Genomic DNA, 20657 nt, shown 5'->3' on the forward strand with positions numbered 1-20657 from the left:
AGACCCCCAATCACTACAATGACCCCTCCTCACACATCACTAATCCCAGTATTACACAGAGTCCCCCAATCCCTACACTGACCCCTCCACACACATCACTAATCCCCACATATTACACAGAGTCCCCTAATCCTTACACTGACCCCTCCTCACACATCACTAATCCCCATATATTACACAGAATGCCCCAATCCTTACACTGACCCCTCCTCACACATCACTAATCCCCATATATTACACAGAATGCCCCAATCCTTACACTGACCCCTCCTCACACATCACTAATCCCCACATATTACACAGAGACCCCCAATCATTACACTGACCCCTCCTCACACATTACTAATCCCCACATATTACACAGAAACCTCTAATCCTTACACTGACCCCTCCTCACACATCACTAATCCCTACATATTACACAGATACCTCTAATCCCTACACTGACCCCTCGTCACACATCACTAATCCCCATATATTACACAGAGACCCCCAATCCTGACACTGACCCCTCCTCACACATCACTAATCCCTACATATTACACAGAATGCCCCAATCCTTACACATCACTAATCCCCACATATTACAGAGACCCCCAATCATTACACTGACCCCTCCTCACACATCACTAATCCCCACATATTACATAGAAACCTCTAATCCTTACACTGACCCCTCCTCGAACATCACTAATCCCCATATATTACACAGAGTCCCCCAATCCCTATACTGACCCCTCCTCACACATCACTAATCCCCACATATTACAGAGTCCCCCAATCCATACACTGACCCCTCCTCACACATCACTAATCCCCAGATATTACAGAGTCCCCCAATCCATACACTGACCCCTCCTCACACTTCACTAATCCCCACATATTACAGAGTCCTCCAATCCCTACAATGACACCTCTTTACACATCACTAATCCCACTATTACACAGGGTCCCCCAATCCTTACACTGTCCCCTCCACACACATCACTAATCCCCATATATTACAGAGTCCCCTAATCCCTACACTGACCCCTCCTCAAACATCACTAATCCACATATATTACACAGAATGCCCCAATCCCTACACTGACCCCTCCTCACACATCACTAATCCCCACATATTACACAGAGTCCCCCAATCCTTACACTGACCCCTCCTCACACATCACTAATCCCCACATATTACACAGAATGCCCCAATCCTTACACTGACCCCTCGTCACACATCACTAATCCCCATATATTACACAGAGACCCCCAATCCTGACACTGACCCCTCCTCACACATCACTAATCCCTACATATTACACAGAATGCCCCAATCCTTACACATCACTAATCCCCACATATTACAGAGACCCCCAATCATTACACTGACCCCTCCTCACACATCACTAATCCCCACATATTACATAGAAACCTCTAATCCTTACACTGACCCCTCCTCGAACATCACTAATCCCCATATATTACACAGAGTCCCCCAATCCCTATACTGACCCCTCCTCACACATCACTAATCCCCACATATTACACAGAGTCCCCCAATCCATACACTGACCCCTCCTCACACATCACTAATCCCCAGATATTACAGAGTCCCCCAATCCATACACTGACCCCTCCTCACACTTCACTAATCCCCACATATTACAGAGTCCTCCAATCCCTACAATGACCCCTCTTTACACATCACTAATCCCACTATTACACAGGGTCCCCCAATCCTTACACTGTCCCCTCCACACACATCACTAATCCCCATATATTACAGAGTCCCCTAATCCCTACACTGACCCCTCCTCAAACATCACTAATCCACATATATTACACAGAATGCCCCAATCCCTACACTGACCCCTCCTCACACATCACTAATCCCCACATATTACACAGAGTCCCCCAATCCTTACACTGACCCCTCCTCACACATCACTAATCCCCATATATTACAGAGTCCCCTAATCCCTACACTGACCCCTCCTCACACATCACTAATCCCCACATATTAAACAGAGACCCCCAATCCCTACACTGACCCCTCCTCACACATCACTAATCCCCATATATTACACAGAGACCCACAATCCCTACACTGACCCCTCCTCACACATCACTAATCCCCATATATTACACAGAGACCCCCAATCCCCACACTGACCCCTCCTCACACATCACTAATCCCCACATATTACACTGAGTCCCCAAACCCTACACTGACCCCTCCTCACACATCACTAATCCCCACATATTACACACAGTCCCCCAATTCTTACACTGTCCCCTCCTCACACATCACTAATCCCCACATATTACACAAAGACCTCAAATCCCTACACTGACCCCTCCACACACATCACTAATCCCCATATATTACACAGAATGCCCCAATCATTACACAGAATGCCCCAATCCTTACACTGACCCCTCCTCACACATCACTAATCCCAACATATTACACAGAGACCCCCAATCATTACACTGACCCCTCCTCACACATCACTAATCCCAACATATTACACAGAGACCCCCAATCATTACACTGACCCCTCCTCACACATCACTAATCCCCACATATTACACAGAAACCTCTAATCCTTCCACTGACCCCTCCTCACACATCACTAATCCCTACATATTACACAGAGTCCCCCAATCCATACACTGACCCCTCCTCACACATCACTATTCCCCACATATTACACAGAATGCCCCAATCCTTACACTGACACCTCCTCACACATCACTAATCCTCATATATTACACAGAGACCTCTAATCCCTACACTGACCCTTCCTCACACATCACTAATCCCTACATATTACACAGAGTCCCCCAATCCTTACACTGACCCCTCCTCACACATCACTAATCTCCACATATTACACAGAGTCCCCCAATCCTTACACTGACCCCTCCTCACACATCACTAATCCCTATATATTACACAGAGACCTCTAATCCCTACACTGACCCCTCCTCACACATCACTAATCCCCACATATTAAACAGAGACCCCCAATCCCTACACTGACCCCTCCTCACACATCACTAATCCCCATATATTACACAGAGACCCCCAATCCCTACACTGACCCCTCCTCACACATCACTAATCCCCATATATTACACAGAGACCCCCAATCCCCACACTGACCCCTCCTCACACATCACTAATCCCCACATATTACACTGAGTCCCCCAATCCCTACACTGACCCCTCCTCACACATCACTAATCCCCACATATTACACACAGTCCCCCAATCCTTACACTGTCCCCTCCTCACACATCACTAATCCCCACATATTACACAAAGACCTCAAATCCCTACACTGACCCCTCCACACACATCACTAATCCCCATATATTACACAGAATGCCCCAATCCTTACACTGACCCCTCCTCACACATCACTAATCCCAACATATTACACAGAGACCCCCAATCATTACACTGACCCCTCCTCACACATCACTAATCCCAACATATTACACAGAGACCCCCAATCATTACACTGACCCCTCCTCACACATCACTAATCCCCACATATTACACAGAAACCTCTAATCCTTCCACTGACCCCTCCTCACACATCACTAATCCCTACATATTACACAGAGTCCCCCAATCCATACACTGACCCCTCCTCACACATCACTATTCCCCACATATTACACAGAATGCCCCAATCCTTACACTGACACCTCCTCACACATCACTAATCCTCATATATTACACAGAGACCTCTAATCCCTACACTGACCCTTCCTCACACATCACAAATCCCTACATATTACACAGAGTCCCCCAATCCTTACACTGACCCCTCCTCACACATCACTAATCTCCACATATTACACAGAGTCCCCCAATCCTTACACTGACCCCTCCTCACACATCACTAATCCCTATATATTACACAGAGACCTCTAATCCCTACACTGACCCCTCCTCACACATCACTAATCCCCATATATTACACAGAGACCTCTAATCACTACACTGACCCCTCCTCACACATTACTAATCCCTACATATTACACAGAGTCCCCAAATCCTTACACTGACCCCTCCTCACACATCACTAATCCCCATATATTACACAGAGTCCCCCAATCCCTACAATGACCCCTCCTCACACATCACTAATCCCCACATATTACACAGAGACCCCCAATCATTACACTGACCCCTCCTCACACATTACTAATCCCCACATATTACACAGAAACCTCTAATCCTTACACTGACCCCTCCTCACACATCACTAATTACCATATATATTACACAGAATGCCCCAATCCTTACACTGACCCCTCCTCACACATCACTAATCCACACATATTACACAGAGACCCCCAAACATTACACTGACCCCTCCTCACACATCACTAATCCCCACATATTACACAGAGACCCCCAATCATTACACTGACCCCTCCTCACACATCACTAATCCCCACATATTACACAAAGACCTCAAATCCCTACACTGACCCCTCCACACACATCACTAATCCCCATATATTACACAGATACCTCTAATCCCTACACTGACCCCTCCTCACACATCACTAATCCCTACAGATTACACAGAATGCCCCAATCCTTACACTGACCCCTCCTCACACATCACTAATCCCCACATATTACACAGAGACCCCCAATCATTACACTGATCCCTCCTCACACATCACTAATCCCCACATATTACACAGATATTTCTAATCCTTACACTGACCCCTCCTCACACATCACTAATCCCCATATATTACACAGAATGCCCCAATCTTTACACTGACCCCTCCTCACACATCACTAATCCCTACATATTACACAGATACCTCTAATCCCTACACTGACCCCTCCTCACACATCACTAATCCCTACATATTACACAGAATGCCCCAATCCTTACACTGACCCCTCCTCACACATCACTAATCCCCACATATTACACAGAGACCCCCAATCCTTACACTGACTCCTCCTCACACATCACTAATCCCCATATATTACACAGAGACCCCCAATCCTGACACTGACCCCTCCTCACACATCACTAATCCCTACATATTACACAGAATGCCCCAATCCTTACACTGACCCCTCCTCACACATCACTAATCCCCACATATTACACAGAGACCCCCAATCATTACACTGACCCCTCCTCACACATCACTAATCCCCACATATTACACAGAAACCTCTAATCCTTACACTGACCCCTCCTCACACATCACTAATCCCTACATATTACACAGAGACCCCCAATCCTTACACTGACCACTCCACACACATCACTAATTCCCATATATTACACAGAGTCCCCCAATCCTTACACTGACCCCTCCTCACACATCACTAATCCCCATATATTACACAGAGTCCCCCAATCCTTACACTGACCCCTCCTCGCACATCACTAATCCCCACATATTACACAGAATGCCCCAATCCCTACACTGACCCCTCCTCACACATCACTATTCCCCACATATTACACAGAGTCCCCCAATCCATACACTGACCGCTCCTCACACATCACTAATCCCCAGATATTACAGAGTCCCACAATCCATACACTGACCCCTCCTCACACATCACTAATCCCCACATATTACAGAGTCCTCCAATCCCTACAATGACCCCTCTTTACACATCACTAATCCCCACATATTACACTGACCCCTCCTCACACATCACTAATCCCACTATTACACAGAGTCCCCCAATCCTTACACTGACCCCTCCTCACACATCACTAATCCCACTATTACACAGAGTCCCCCAATCCTTACACTGACCCTTCCTCACACATCACTAATCTCCATATATTACACAGAATGCCACAATCCTTACACTGACCCCTCCACACACATCACTAATCCCCATATATTACAGAGTCCCCCAATCCCTACACTGACCCCTCCTCACACATCACTAATCCACACATATTACACAGAGACCCCCAATCCCTACACTGACCCCTCCTCACACATCACTAATCCCCATATATTACACAGAGACCTCCAATCCCTACACTGACCCCTCCTCACACATCACTAATCCCCATATTTTACACAGAGACCCCCCAATCCTTACACTGACCCCTCCTCACACATCACTAATCCCCACATATTACACAGAGACCCCCAATCCCTACACTGACCCCTCCTCACACATCACTAATCCCCATATATTACACAGAGTCCCCCAATCCATACACTGACCCCTCATCACACATCACTAATCCTCATATATTACACAGAGACCCCCCAATCCTTACACTGACCCCTCCTCACACATCACTAATCCCCACATATTACACAGAGACCCCCAATCCCTACACTGACCCCTCCTCACACACCACTAATCCCCATATATTACACAGAGACCCCCAATCCTTACACTGTCCCCTCCTCACACATCACTAATCCCTACATATTACACAGAATGCCCCAATCCTTACACTGACCCCTCCTCACACATCACTAATCCCCACATATTACACAGAGACCCCCAATCATTACACTGACCCCTCCTCACACATTACTAATCCCCACATATTACACAGAAACCTCTAATCCTTACACTGACCCCTCCTCACACATCACTAATTCCTATATATTACACAGAATGCCCCAATCCTTACACTGACCCCTCCTCACACATCACTAATCCACACATATTACACAGAGACCCCCAAACATTACACTGACCCCTCCTCACACATCACTAATCCCCACATATTACACAGAGACCCCCAATCATTACACTGACCCCTCCTCACACATCACTAATCCCCACATATTACACAAAGACCTCAAATCCCTACACTGACCCCTCCTCACACATCACTAATCCCCATATATTACACAGATACCTCTAATCCCTACAATGACCCCTCCTCACACATCACTAATCCCTACAGATTACACAGAATGCCCCAATCCTTACACTGACCCCTCCTCACACATCACTAATCCCCACATATTACACAGAGACCCCCAATCATTACACTGATCCCTCCTCACACATCACTAATCCCCACATATTACACAGATATCTCTAATCCTTACACTGACCCCTCCTCACACATCACTAATCCCCATATATTACACAGAATGCCCCAATCTTTACACTGACCCCTCCTCACACATCACTAATCCCTACATATTACACAGATACCTCTAATCCCTACACTGACCCCTCCTCACACATCACTAATCCCTACATATTACACAGAATGCCCCAATCCTTACACTGACCCCTCCTCACACATCACTAATCCCCACATATTACACAGAGACCCCCAATCCTTACACTGACTCCTCCTCACACATCACTAATCCCCATATATTACACAGAGACCCCCAATCCTGACACTGACCCCTCCTCACACATCACTAATCCCCACATATTACACAGAAACCTCTAATCCTTACACTGACCCCTCCTCACACATCACTAATCCCTACATATTACACAGAGACCCCCAATCCTTACACTGACCACTCCACACACATCACTAATTCCCATATATTACACAGAGTCCCCCAATCCTTACACTGACCCCTCCTCACACATCACTAATCCCCATATATTACACAGAGTCCCCCAATCCTTACACTGACCCCTCCTCGCACATCACTAATCCCCACATATTACACAGAATGCCACAATCCCTACACTGACCCCTCCTCACACATCACTATTCCCCACATATTACACAGAGTCCCCCAATCCCTACACTGACCGCCCCTCACACATCACTAATCCCCAGATATTACAGAGTCCCACAATCCATACACTGACCCCTCCTCACACATCACTAATCCCCAGATATTACAGAGTCCCACAATCCATACACTGACCCCTCCTCACACATCACTAATCCCCAGATATTACAGAGTCCCACAATCCATACACTGACCCCTCCTCACACATCACTAATCCCCACATATTACAGAGTCCTCCAATCCCTACAATGACCCCTCTTTACACATCACTAATCCCACTATTACACAGAGTCCCCCAATCCTTACACTGACCCCTCCTCACACATCACTAATCCCACTATTACACAGAGTCCCCCAATCCTTACACTGACCCCTCCTCACACATCACTAATCCCACTATTACACAGAGTCCCCCAATCCTTACACTGTCCCCTCCACACACATCACTAATCCCCATATATTACAGAGTCCCCCAATCCCTACACTGACCCCTCCTCACACATCACTAATCCACACATATTACACAGAGACCCCCAATCCCTACACTGACCCCTCCTCACACATCACTAATCCCCATATATTACACAGAGACCTCCAATCCCTACACTGACCCCTCCTCACACATCACTAATCCCCATATTTTACACAGAGACCCCCCAATCCTTACACTGACCCCTCCTCACACATCACTAATCCCCACATATTACACAGAGACCCCCAATCCCTACACTGACCCCTCCTCACACATCACTAATCCCCATATATTACACAGAGTCCCCCAATCCATACACTGACCCCTCATCACACATCACTAATCCTCATATATTACACAGAGACCCCCCAATCCTTACACTGACCCCTCCTCACACATCACTAATCCCCACATATTACACAGAGACCCCCAATCCCTACACTGACCCCTCCTCACACATCACTAATCCCCATATATTACACAGAGACCCCCAATCCTTACACTGACCCCACCTCACACATCACTAATCCCCATATATTACACAGAGTCCCCCAATCCTTACACTGACCCCTCCTCACACATCACTAATCCCCATATATTAGTCCCCCAATCCTTACACTGACCCCTCCTCACACATCACTAATCCCCATATATTACACAGAATGCCCCAATCCTTACACTGACCCCTCCTCACACATCACTAATCCCCATATATTACAAAGAGTCCCCCAATCCTTACACTGACCCCGCCACACACATCACTAATCCCCACATATTACACAGAGTCCCCCAATCCTTACACTGACCCCTCCACACACATCACTAATCCCCACATATTACACAGAGTCCCCCAATCCTTACACTGACCCCTCCTCACACATCACTAATCCCCACATATTACACAGAGTCCCCCAATCCATACACTGACCCCTCCTCACACATCACTAATCCTCATATATTACACAGAGTCCTCCAATCCCTACACTGACCCCTCCTCACACATCACTAATCCCCATATATTACACAGAGACCTCCAATCCCTACACTGACCCCTCCTCACACATCACTAATCCCCATATATTACACAGAGTCCCCCAATCCTTACACTGACCCCTCCTCACACATCACTAATCCCCATATATTACACAGAGTCCCCCAATCCCTACACTGACCCCTCCTCACACATCACTAATCCCCATATATTACAGAGTCCCCTAATCCCTACACTGACCCCTCCTCACACATCACTAATCCACACATATTACACAGAGACCCCCAATCCCTACACTGACCCCTCCTCACACATCACTAATCCCATTATATTACACAGAGACCTCCAATCCCTACACTGACCCCTCCGCACACATCACTAATGCCCATATATTACACAGAGTCCCCCAATCCTTACACTGTCCCCTCCACACACATCACTAATCCCCATATATTACAGAGTCCCCTAATCCCTACACTGACCCCTCCTCACACATCACTAATCCACACATATTACACAGAGACCCCCAATCCCTACACTGTCCCCTCCTCACACATCACTAATCCCCATATATTACACAGAGACCTCCAATCCCTACACTGACCCCTCCTCACACATCACTAATCCCCATATATTACAGAGACCCCCCAATTCTTACACTGACCCCTCCTCACACATCACTAATCCCAACATATTACACAGAGACCCCCAATCCCTACACTGACCCCTCCTCACACATCACTAATCCCCATATATTACACAGAGTCCCCCAATCCATACACTGACCCCTCCTCACACATCACTAATCCTCATATATTACACAGAGTCCTCCAATCCCTACACTGACCCCTCCACACACATCACTAATCCTCACATATTACACAGAGACCCCCAATCCCTACACTGACCCCTCCTCACACACCACTAATCCCCATATATTACACAGAGTCCCCCAATCCTTACACTGACCCCTCCTCACACATCACTAATCAACAAATATTACAGAGTCCCCTAATCCCAACACTGACCCCTCCTCACACATCACTAATCCACATATATTACACAGAATGCCCCAATCCCTACACTGACCGCTCCTCACACATCACTAATCCCCACATATTACACAGAGTCCCCCAATCCCTACACTGACCCCTCCACACACATCACTAATCCCCACAAATTACACAGAGACCTCCAATCCCTACACTGACCCCTCCTCACACATCACTAATCCCCATATATTACACAGAGACCTCCAATCCCTACACTGACCCCTCCTCACACATCACTAATCCCCATATATTACACAGAATGCCCCAATCCTTACACTGACCCCTCCTCACACATCACTAATCCCCATATATTACACAGAGTCCCCCAATCCTTACACTGACCCCGCCACACACATCACTAATCCCCACATATTACTAAGAGTCCCCCAATCCTTACACTGACCCCTCCACACACATCACTAATCCCCACATATTACACAGAGTCCCCCAATCCTTACACTGACCCCTCCTCACACATCACTAATCCCCACATATTACACAGTCCCCCAATCCATACACTGACCCCTCCTCACACATCACTAATCCTCATATATTACACAGAGTCCCCCAATCCTTACACTGACCCCTCCTCACACATCACTAATCCCTACATATTACACAGAGTCCCCCAATCCATACACTGACCCCTCCACACACATCACTAATCCCCACATATTACACAGAGTCCCCCAATCCTTACACTGACCCCTCCTCACACATCACTAATCCCCACATATTACACAGTCCCCCAATCCATACACTGACCCCTCCTCACACATCACTAATCCTCATATATTACACAGAGTCCCCCAATCCTTACACTGACCCCTCCTCACACATCACTAATCCCTACATATTACACAGAGTCCCCCAATCCATACACTGACCCCTCCTCACACATCACTAATCCTCATATATTACACAGAGTCCTCCAATCCCTACACTGACCCCTCCACACACATCACTAATCCTCACATATTACACAGAGACCCCCAATCCCTACACTGACCCCTCCTCACACATCACTAATCCCCATATATTACACAGAGTCCCCAATCCTTACACTGACCCCTCCTCACACATCACTAATCCCCATATATTACACAGAATGCCCCAATCCTTACACTGACCCCTCCTCACACATCACTAATCCCCATATATTACACAGAGTCCTCCAATCCCTACACTGACCCCTCCACACACAACACTAATCCTCACATATTACACAGAGACCCCCAATCCCTACACTGACCCCCTACTCACACATCACTAATCCCCATATATTACAGAGTCCCCCAATCCTTACACTGATATCTCCTCACACATCACTAATCCCCATATATTACAGAGTCCCCCAATCCATACAATGACCCCTCCTCACACATCACTAATTCCCATATATTACACAGAATGCCCCAATCCCTACACTGACCGCTCCTCACACATCACTAATCCCCATATATTACACAGAGTCCCCCAATCCCTACACTGACCCCTCCTCACACATCACTAATCCCCACATATTACAGAGTCCTCCAATCCCTACACTGACCCCTCCTCACACATCACTAATTCCCACATATTACACAGAGTCCCCCAATCCTTACACTGACCCCTCCTCACACATCACTAATCCCCACATATTACACAGAGTCCCCCAATCCCTACACTGAACGCTCCTCACACATCACTAATCCCCACATATTACACAGAATGCCCCAATCCCTACACTGACCCCTCCTCACACATCACTAATCCCCATATATTACACAGAAGGTCCCAATCCCTACACTGACCCCTCCTCGCACATCACTAATCCCCACATATTACACAAAGACTTCAAATCCCTACACTGACCCCTCCACACACATCACTAATCCCAACATATTACACAGAATGCCCCAATCCTTACACTGACCGCTCCTCACACATCACTAACCCCCATATATTACACAGAGTCCCCCAATCCTTACACTGACCGCCCCTCACACATCACTAATCCCAATATATTACACAGAATGCCCCAATCCCTACACTGACCCCTCCTCGCACATCACTAATCCCCACATATTACAGAGTCCCCTAATCCCTACACTGACCGCCCCTCACACATAACTAATCCCCATATAATACACAGAGTCCTCTAATCCCTACACTGACCCCTCCTCACACATCACTAATCCCCATATATTACACAGAGACCTCTAATCCTTACACTGACCCCTCCTCACACATCACTAATCCCCACATATTACACAGAATGCCCCAATCCCTACACTGACCCCTCCTCACACATCACTAATCCCCACATATTACACAGAATGCCCCAATCCCTACACTGACCCCTCCTCACACATCACTAATCCCCACATATTACACAAAGACCTCAAATCCCTACACTGACCCCTCCACACACATCACTAATCCCCACATATTACACAGAATGCCCCAATCCCTACACTGACCCCTCCTCACACATCACTGATCCCCAAATATCACACAAAGACCTCAAATCCTTACACTGACCGCTCCTCACACATCACTAATCCCCATATATTACACAGAGTCCCCCAATCCTTACACTGACCCCTCCTCACACATCACTAATCCCCATATATTACAGAGTCCCCCAATCCCTACACTGACCCCTCCTCACACATCACTAATCCACATATATTACACAGAGAACCCCAATCCCTACACTGACCCCTCCTCACACATCACTAATCCCCATATATTACACAGAAAGCCCCAATCCTTACACTGACCCCTCCTCACACATCACTAATCCCCATATATTACACAGAGACATCTAATCCTTACACTAACCCCTCCTCACACATCACTAATCCTCATATATTACAGAGTCCCCCAATCCTTACACTGACCCCTCCTCACACATCACTAATCCCCATATATTACAGAGTCCCCCAATCCTTACACTGACCCCTCCTCACACATCACTAATCCCCACATATTACACAGAGTCCCCCAATCCTTACACTGACCCCTCCTCACACATCACTAATCCCCACATATTACACAGAGTCCCCCAATCCTTACACTGACCCCTCCTCACACATCACTAATCCCCACATATTACACAGAGTCCCCCAATCCTTACACTGACCCCTCCTCACACATCACTAATCCCCACATATTACACAGAGTCCCCCAATCCTTACACTGACCCATCCTCACACATCACTAATCCCCACATATTACACAGAGTCCCCCAATCCCTACACTGACTGCTCCTCACACATCACTAATCCCCATATATTACACAGAATGCCCCAATCCCTACACTGACCCCTCCTCGCACATCACTAATCCCCACATATTACACAGAATGCCCCAATCCCTACACTGACCCCTCCTCACACATCACTAATCCCCACATATTACACAAAGACCTCAAATCCTTACACTGACCCCTCCTCACACATCACTAATCCCCACATATTACACAGAATGCCCCAATCCCTACACTGACCCCTCCTCACACATCACTAATCCCCACATATTACACAGAGACCTCTAATCCCTACACTGACCCCTCCTCACACATCACTAATCCTCACATATTACACAAAGACCTCAAATCCCTACACTGACCCCTCCACACACATCACTAATCCCCATATATTACAGAGTCCCCCAATCGCTAACTGACCCCTCCTCACACATCACTAATCCCCATATATTACACAGAGTCCTCTAATCCTTACACTGACCCCTCCTCACATATCACTAATCCCCACATATTACACAGAGACCTCTAATCCTTACACTGACCCCTCCTCACACATCACTAATCCCCACATATTACAGAGTCCCCCAATCCCTACACTGACCCCTCCTCACACATCACTAATCCTCATATATTACACAGAGTCCTCCAATCCTTACACTGACCCCTCCTCACACATCACTAATCCCCATATATTACACAGAGTCCTCCAATCCTTACACTGACCCCTCCTCACACATCACTAATCCCTACAGATGACAGAGTCCCCCGATCTCTGACAGTGTAGAGCGCTAACTCACAGGTTTCTATACTCAGAGCAGATCTCTGACAGTGCAGAGCACTAACTCACAGGTTTCTATACTCACAGCAGAAATATGACAGCGCAGAGCGCTAACTCACAGGTTTCTATACTCACAGCAGATCTCTGACAGTGCAGAGCGCTAACTCACAGGTTTCTATACTCACAGCAGAAATATGACAGCGCAGAGCACTAACTCACAGGTTTCTATACTCACAGCAGAATTATGACAGCGCAGAGCGCTAACTCACAGGTTTCTATACTCACAGCAGAAATATGACAGTGCAGAGCACTAACTCACAGGTTTCTATACTCACAAAAGAATTATGACAGCGCAGAGCGCTAACTCACAGGTTTCTATACTCACAGGAGAAATATGACAGTGCAGAGCGCTAACTCACAGGTTTCTATACTCACAGCAGAAATATGACAGTGCAGAGCGCTAACTCACAGCAGAACTATGACAGTGCAGAGCACTAACTCACAGGTTTCTATACTCACAGCAGATCTCCGACAGTGCAGAGCACTAACTCACAGGTTTCTATACTCACAAAAGAATTATGACAGCGCAGAGCGCTAACTCACAGGTTTCTATACTCACAGGAGAACTATGACAGTGCAGAGCGCTAACTCACAGGTTTCTATACTCACAGCAGAAATATGACAGTGCAGAGCGCTAACTCACAGCAGAACTATGACAGTGCAGAGCACTAACTCACAGGTTTCTATACTCACTGCAGAATTATGACAGCGCAGAGCGCTAACTCACAGGTTTCTATACTCACAGGAGAACTATGACAGTGCAGAGCGCTAACTCACAGGTTTCTATACTCACAGGAGAAATATGACAGCGCAGAGCTCTAACTCACAGGTTTCTATACTCACAGCAGAAATATGACAGCGCAGAGCTCTAACTCACAGGTTTCTATACTCACAGCAGAAATATGACAGCGCAGAGCACTAACTCACAGGTTTCTATACTCACAGCAGAAATATGACAGTGCAGAGCGCTAACTCACAGGTTTCTATACTCACAGCAGATATCTGACAGCGCAGAGCACTAACTCACAGGTTTCTATTCTCACAGCAGAAATATGACAGCGCAGAGCGCTAACTCACAGGTTTCTATACTCACAGCAGAAATATGACAGCGCAGAGCGCTAACTCACAGGTTTCTATACTCACAGCAGAAATATGACAGCGCAGAGCACTAACTCACAGGTTTCTATACTCACAGCAGAAATATGACAGCGCAGAGCACTAACTCACAGGTTTCTATACTCACAGCAGAAATATGACAGCGCAGAGCGCTAACTCACAGGTTTCTATACTCACAGCAGAATTATGACAGCGCAGAGCGCTAACTCACAGGTTTCTATACTCACAGCAGAAATATGACAGTGCAGAGCACTAACTCACAGGTTTCTATACTCACAAAAGAATTATGACAGCGCAGAGCGCTAACTCACAGGTTTCTATACTCACAGGAGAAATATGACAGTGCAGAGCGCTAACTCACAGGTTTCTATACTCCCAGCAGAAATATGACAGTGCAGAGCGATAACTCACAGCAGAACTATGACAGTGCAGAGCACTAACTCACAGGTTTCTATACTCACAGCAGATCTCCGACAGTGCAGAGCACTAACTCACAGGTTTCTATACTCACAAAAGAATTATGACAGTGCAGAGCACTAACTCACAGGTTTCTATACTCACAGCAGAATTATGACAGCGCAGAGCGCTAACTCACAGGTTTCTATACTCACAGGAGAACTATGACAGTGCAGAGCGCTAACTCACAGGAGAAATATGACAGCGCAGAGCTCTAACTCACAGGTTTCTATACTCACAGCAGAATTATGACAGTGCAGAGCACTAACTCACAGGTTTCTATACTCACAGCAGAAATATGACAGCGCAGAGCGCTAACTCACAGGTTTCTATACTCACAGCAGAAATATGACAGCGCAGAGCACTAACTTACAGGTTTCTATACTCACAGCAGAGATATGACAGTGCAGAGCACTAACTCACAGGTTTCTATACTCACAGCAGAAATATGACAGCGCAGAGCGCTAACTCACAGGTTTCTATACTCACAGCAGAAATATGACAGCGCAGAGCACTAACTTACAGGTTTCTATACTCACAGCAGAGATATGACAGTGCAGAGCACTAACTCACAGGTTTCTATACTCACAGCAGAAATATGACAGTGCAGAGCACTAACTCACAGGTTTCTATACTCACAGCAGAAATATGACAGTGCAGAGCGCTAACTCACAGGTTTCTATACTCACAGCAGAAATATGACAGCGCAGAGCACTAACTCACAGGTTTCTATACTCACAGCAGAAATATGACAGCGCAGAGCGCTAACTCTCAGGTTTCTATACTCACAGCAGAAATATGACAGTGCAGAGCGCTAACTCACAGGTTTCTATACTCACAGCAGAAATATGACAGCGCAGAGCACTAACTTACAGGTTTCTATACTCACAGCAGAGATATGACAGTGCAGAGCACTAACTCACAGGTTTCTATACTCACAGCAGAAATATGACAGTGCAGAGCACTAACTCACAGGTTTCTATACTCACAGCAGAAATATGACAGTGCAGAGCGCTAACTCACAGGTTTCTATACTCACAGCAGAAATATGACAGCGCAGAGCACTAACTCACAGGTTTCTATACTCACAGCAGAAATATGACAGCGCAGAGCGCTAACTCACAGGTTTCTATACTCACAGCAGAAATATGACAGTGCAGAGCGCTAACTCACAGGTTTCTATACTCACAGCAGAAATATGACAGCGCAGAGCACTAACTCACAGGTTTCTATACTCACAGCAGAAATATGACAGCGCAGAGCGCTAACTCACAGGCTTCTATACTCACAGCAGATATCTGACAGTACAGAGCGCTAACTCACAGGTTTCTATACTCACAGCAGAAATATGACAGCGCAGAGCACTAAATCTACTTTTCATTATGAACTACGCGACAGTCACCATTTAATGTCACAATCGTTTTACTGCTCTGTGTCTAAGGCACCACCGCGCTCCGCAGCGCCAGAAATACAAAAATGAGAATTATAAAGTATTTCTGATCCTCCTTTCTGAGCATAAAAGCCTGGAGAGAATAACAGAGGAGGAAGGGATAACGGCAGCGCACACTCACCAGGTTTATCTCCTCCGCATTGAAGTCCTCTGCCAGGAAGGAAGTACGCGTCAGAACCTCGTTCCGCTTCCCCTCCAGGATCTGATCTAACTTAGTGCCGATGACCAATAGAGGAATCTGACTATCTGCAAACTGTTCCCGGTCATAGTCCCTGTGGGTTCAGTGAGACGGGGTGTGATCGCACAACGAGGAAAAAAAAGGGTTTGATCAGCGGGGTCTCCCCATCACTACGTTATTATACAAGGTTAGGAGTACTTTATATAACAACAGCTGTGTTTCTCTTACAGAGGATAACGAGAGATGACCACATCGGGGGATTAGATCTCAGTAAGAGCGAGTGTTGCGGGTCTGGATGCAGAGGTAAAGACACTCACCCATTGGTCACGAGCACACCCGTTGGCTGCAGGTCTCTGTTCAGGGCCTCTAATGACCAGCGGTAAAGGTTCTGGGAAGATTTCTTGTTAGTCAGATCATGAACGAGGATGATACCTAGAAGACACATTCAGTTACATCTCGTACTCTGGGGTCTAGAACGCTGGTGGAACAGGGGTGAATGTGTTTCAGCACAGACATGGTGCAAAGCCTTTATTATGGGGGGGGGTCCAAGTCCAATGTTCAGAAGATTCTACTGGCCGGCTCATTAGTTATACATTACTATGTTGACCTGACAGGAGAACCTGGAGCCATATGACGGCTGATCACATATGAATGAACCTCCTCAGCAACGCAAGGGGTGAGGTCTCATGTGCCATGTTAAGGGCTTACCATTGACGCCATTGTAGAACACGGCTCTGGTGCTTTTCACACTGGTGGCGCTGCCCACGGATCCACCAACGTCCCACAGCTCAATGTAATAGGTCTTCTCCTCTGGGGTCCCTTCTCGGTATTCATGAAGCTGGAAACAGAGCCAAGAAGGGTCACCTGCTGGACTGCATTGGGAGAAACCTGCCCCCACCAATGCGTTCCCCCTTCCCTGTCTTCTCCATTTCACTCCCACCAGTGGATGAGGCAGATTGAGGAGGAATCAGAGTTCCCAGAATGAGCTCAGAGTGGGATGTCCCCTCATTCAGTTGCTACAGCAGATCAGCTGAGTGTGCTAGAAGCACCAGAGCAGAGAGAGACACCCCAGGCAGGAGAGAGGAACTGCACGGGTTGAGACAGGTGCAAGGTGCTAGAATAAAGACTAGAGTAGATGGGAGAAGAAAATACTAAATCTGTAGGTAATTATACTATAGAAGGTCCATCGCGTATGTTCCCAGTCCGGGATGTGCAATGTATTATTACATACACAAAGTACATCAGAGGTGGCCAAACCCAATCACCACGGACCACTAACAGATCACGTTTTCCGGACCACCAAGCAGGTGCACAGGTGTACCCACATCCTAAAGCTGGCCTGGGAAACATTATTATTATCCTTTATTTATATGGCGCCACAAGCGTTCCGCAGCGCCTTACATAGTACATAGAACTAATAAGTGAACAAGAAATATTACAGTGCAGGACAAGGACACGATTTATATACATTGCTGTAATAGTGATTAAACACGCACAATAAGCAGCAGGTAGTTGGCAGTCACGTGTTAGGTGCCCTTATGGGGAGTAAGGAGTAGAAGAAAATGTAAAGAGAAGCACATGAGGGAAGAGGTCCCTGCTCGTGAGAGCTTACATTCTAAGGGGAGGGGCAGACAGATGGGCGTGACACAGAAGGGGAGGGGCAGACAGACAGGCGTGACACAGAAGGGGAGGGGCAGACAGATGGGCGTGACACAGAAAGGAAGGGGCAGACAGACAGGCGTGACACAGAAGGGGAGGGGCAGACAGACAGGCGTGACACAGAAGGGGAGGGGCAGACAGACAGGCGTGACACAGAAGGGGAGGGGCAGACAGATGGGCGTGACACAGAAAGGAAGGGGCAGACAGACAGGCGTGACACAGAAGGGGAGGGGCAGACAGACAGGCGTGACACAGAAGGGGAGGGGCAGACAGACAGGCGTGACACAGAAGGGGAGGGGCAGACAGACAGGTGTGACACAGAAGGGGAGGGGCAGACAGACAGGTGTGACACAGAAGGGGAGGGGCAGACAGACAGGTGTGACACAGAAGGGGAGGGGCAGACAGACAGGTGTGACACAGAAGGGGAGGGGCAGACAGACAGGCGTGACACAGAAGGGGAAGACAGGGAGGAAAGAGCATGAGGTGGGTTAGGATGAGTGCTGGAAGGCTATGATGAAGTAGTGGGTCCTGAGAGCCCGTTTGAAGATTTGTAGAGAGGTGGAGAGTCTGATAGGGAGAGGGAGAGAGTTCCAAAGGTAGGGAGCAGCACGGGCAAAATCTCGGATGCGGTTGTGGGAGGAAGTAATCAGTTGGCAGGAGAGGTGGCATTTGTTGAGCGAAGTGGACGGGCAGGAGTGTGAAGGGAGAGAAGCTCAGAAATGTATGCGGGAGAGGATTTGGTGAGCACTTTGTAGTGTAAGAACCTTGAATTGGCATCGGAAGGGAAGGGGAGCCAGTGTAGGGCTTGTAGGAGAGGGGAAGCAGATGTAGAACGTCTGGAGAGGAAGATGAGCCGAGCAGCAGCATTGAGAACAGATTGTAGTGGAGAGAGGTGAGAGACTGGGAGGCCAGCTAGGAGAAGGTTACAGTAGTCCAATCTGGAGATGACCAGTGAGTGGATGAGGGTTTTAGTGGGGTCCTGGGTGAGGAAGGGTCTAATCCTGGTGATATTTTTAGTTGGAAAGGGCAGGACTGCGAGAGGTGCTGAATGTGTGGTTTAAAGGAGAGGGAGAAGTCCAGGATAACTCCAAGACAGCGCACTTTGGGGCTAGAGGAGATAGTTGTGCCATCAATAGATAATGAAATTGTGGGGAGTGATGTAGTGGAAGAGGGTGGGAAGATGATCAGCTCAGTCTTAGACAAGTTACGTTTAAGAAAGCGCTGGGACATCCATGAAGAGACAGCTGGAGATACGGATAAGGAGCGAGGGGGAGAAAGCTCAGGGGTGGAAAGGTAAATTTGAGTATCATCAGCATAGAGATGATATTGGAGGTCAAAAGAGTTTCTGAGTTCACCTAAATAAGACGTATATAGGGAGAAAAGGAGAGGTCCAAGAACAGAAACTTGGGGAACTCCTACTGAACTGTTTGTCCACCTCTG

The 20657-nt window shown here is 47.3% G+C and overlaps 1 protein-coding gene across 1 annotated transcript in view; it reads right to left on the bottom strand.

The window, feature by feature from the left end:
• RABL3 (RAB, member of RAS oncogene family like 3) overlaps positions 1 to 20657 on the bottom strand; it is a 71497-nt gene that overhangs the window by 29857 nt on the left and 20983 nt on the right. Inside the window, exons 3-5 of the mRNA XM_088455883.1 lie at positions 18267 to 18396; positions 17876 to 17990; positions 17502 to 17652 (exon numbers count right to left, since the gene is read on the bottom strand). Of these exons, the coding sequence (XP_088312009.1) occupies positions 17502 to 17652; positions 17876 to 17990; positions 18267 to 18396 (396 nt within the window). The remainder of the gene's footprint in view (positions 1 to 17501; positions 17653 to 17875; positions 17991 to 18266; positions 18397 to 20657) is intronic.

This window comes from Taudactylus pleione, unplaced genomic scaffold (assembly GCF_031769625.1).
Source record: "Taudactylus pleione unplaced genomic scaffold, aTauple2 ptg000677l, whole genome shotgun sequence".
Taxonomy (NCBI): Eukaryota; Metazoa; Chordata; class Amphibia; order Anura; family Myobatrachidae; genus Taudactylus; species Taudactylus pleione.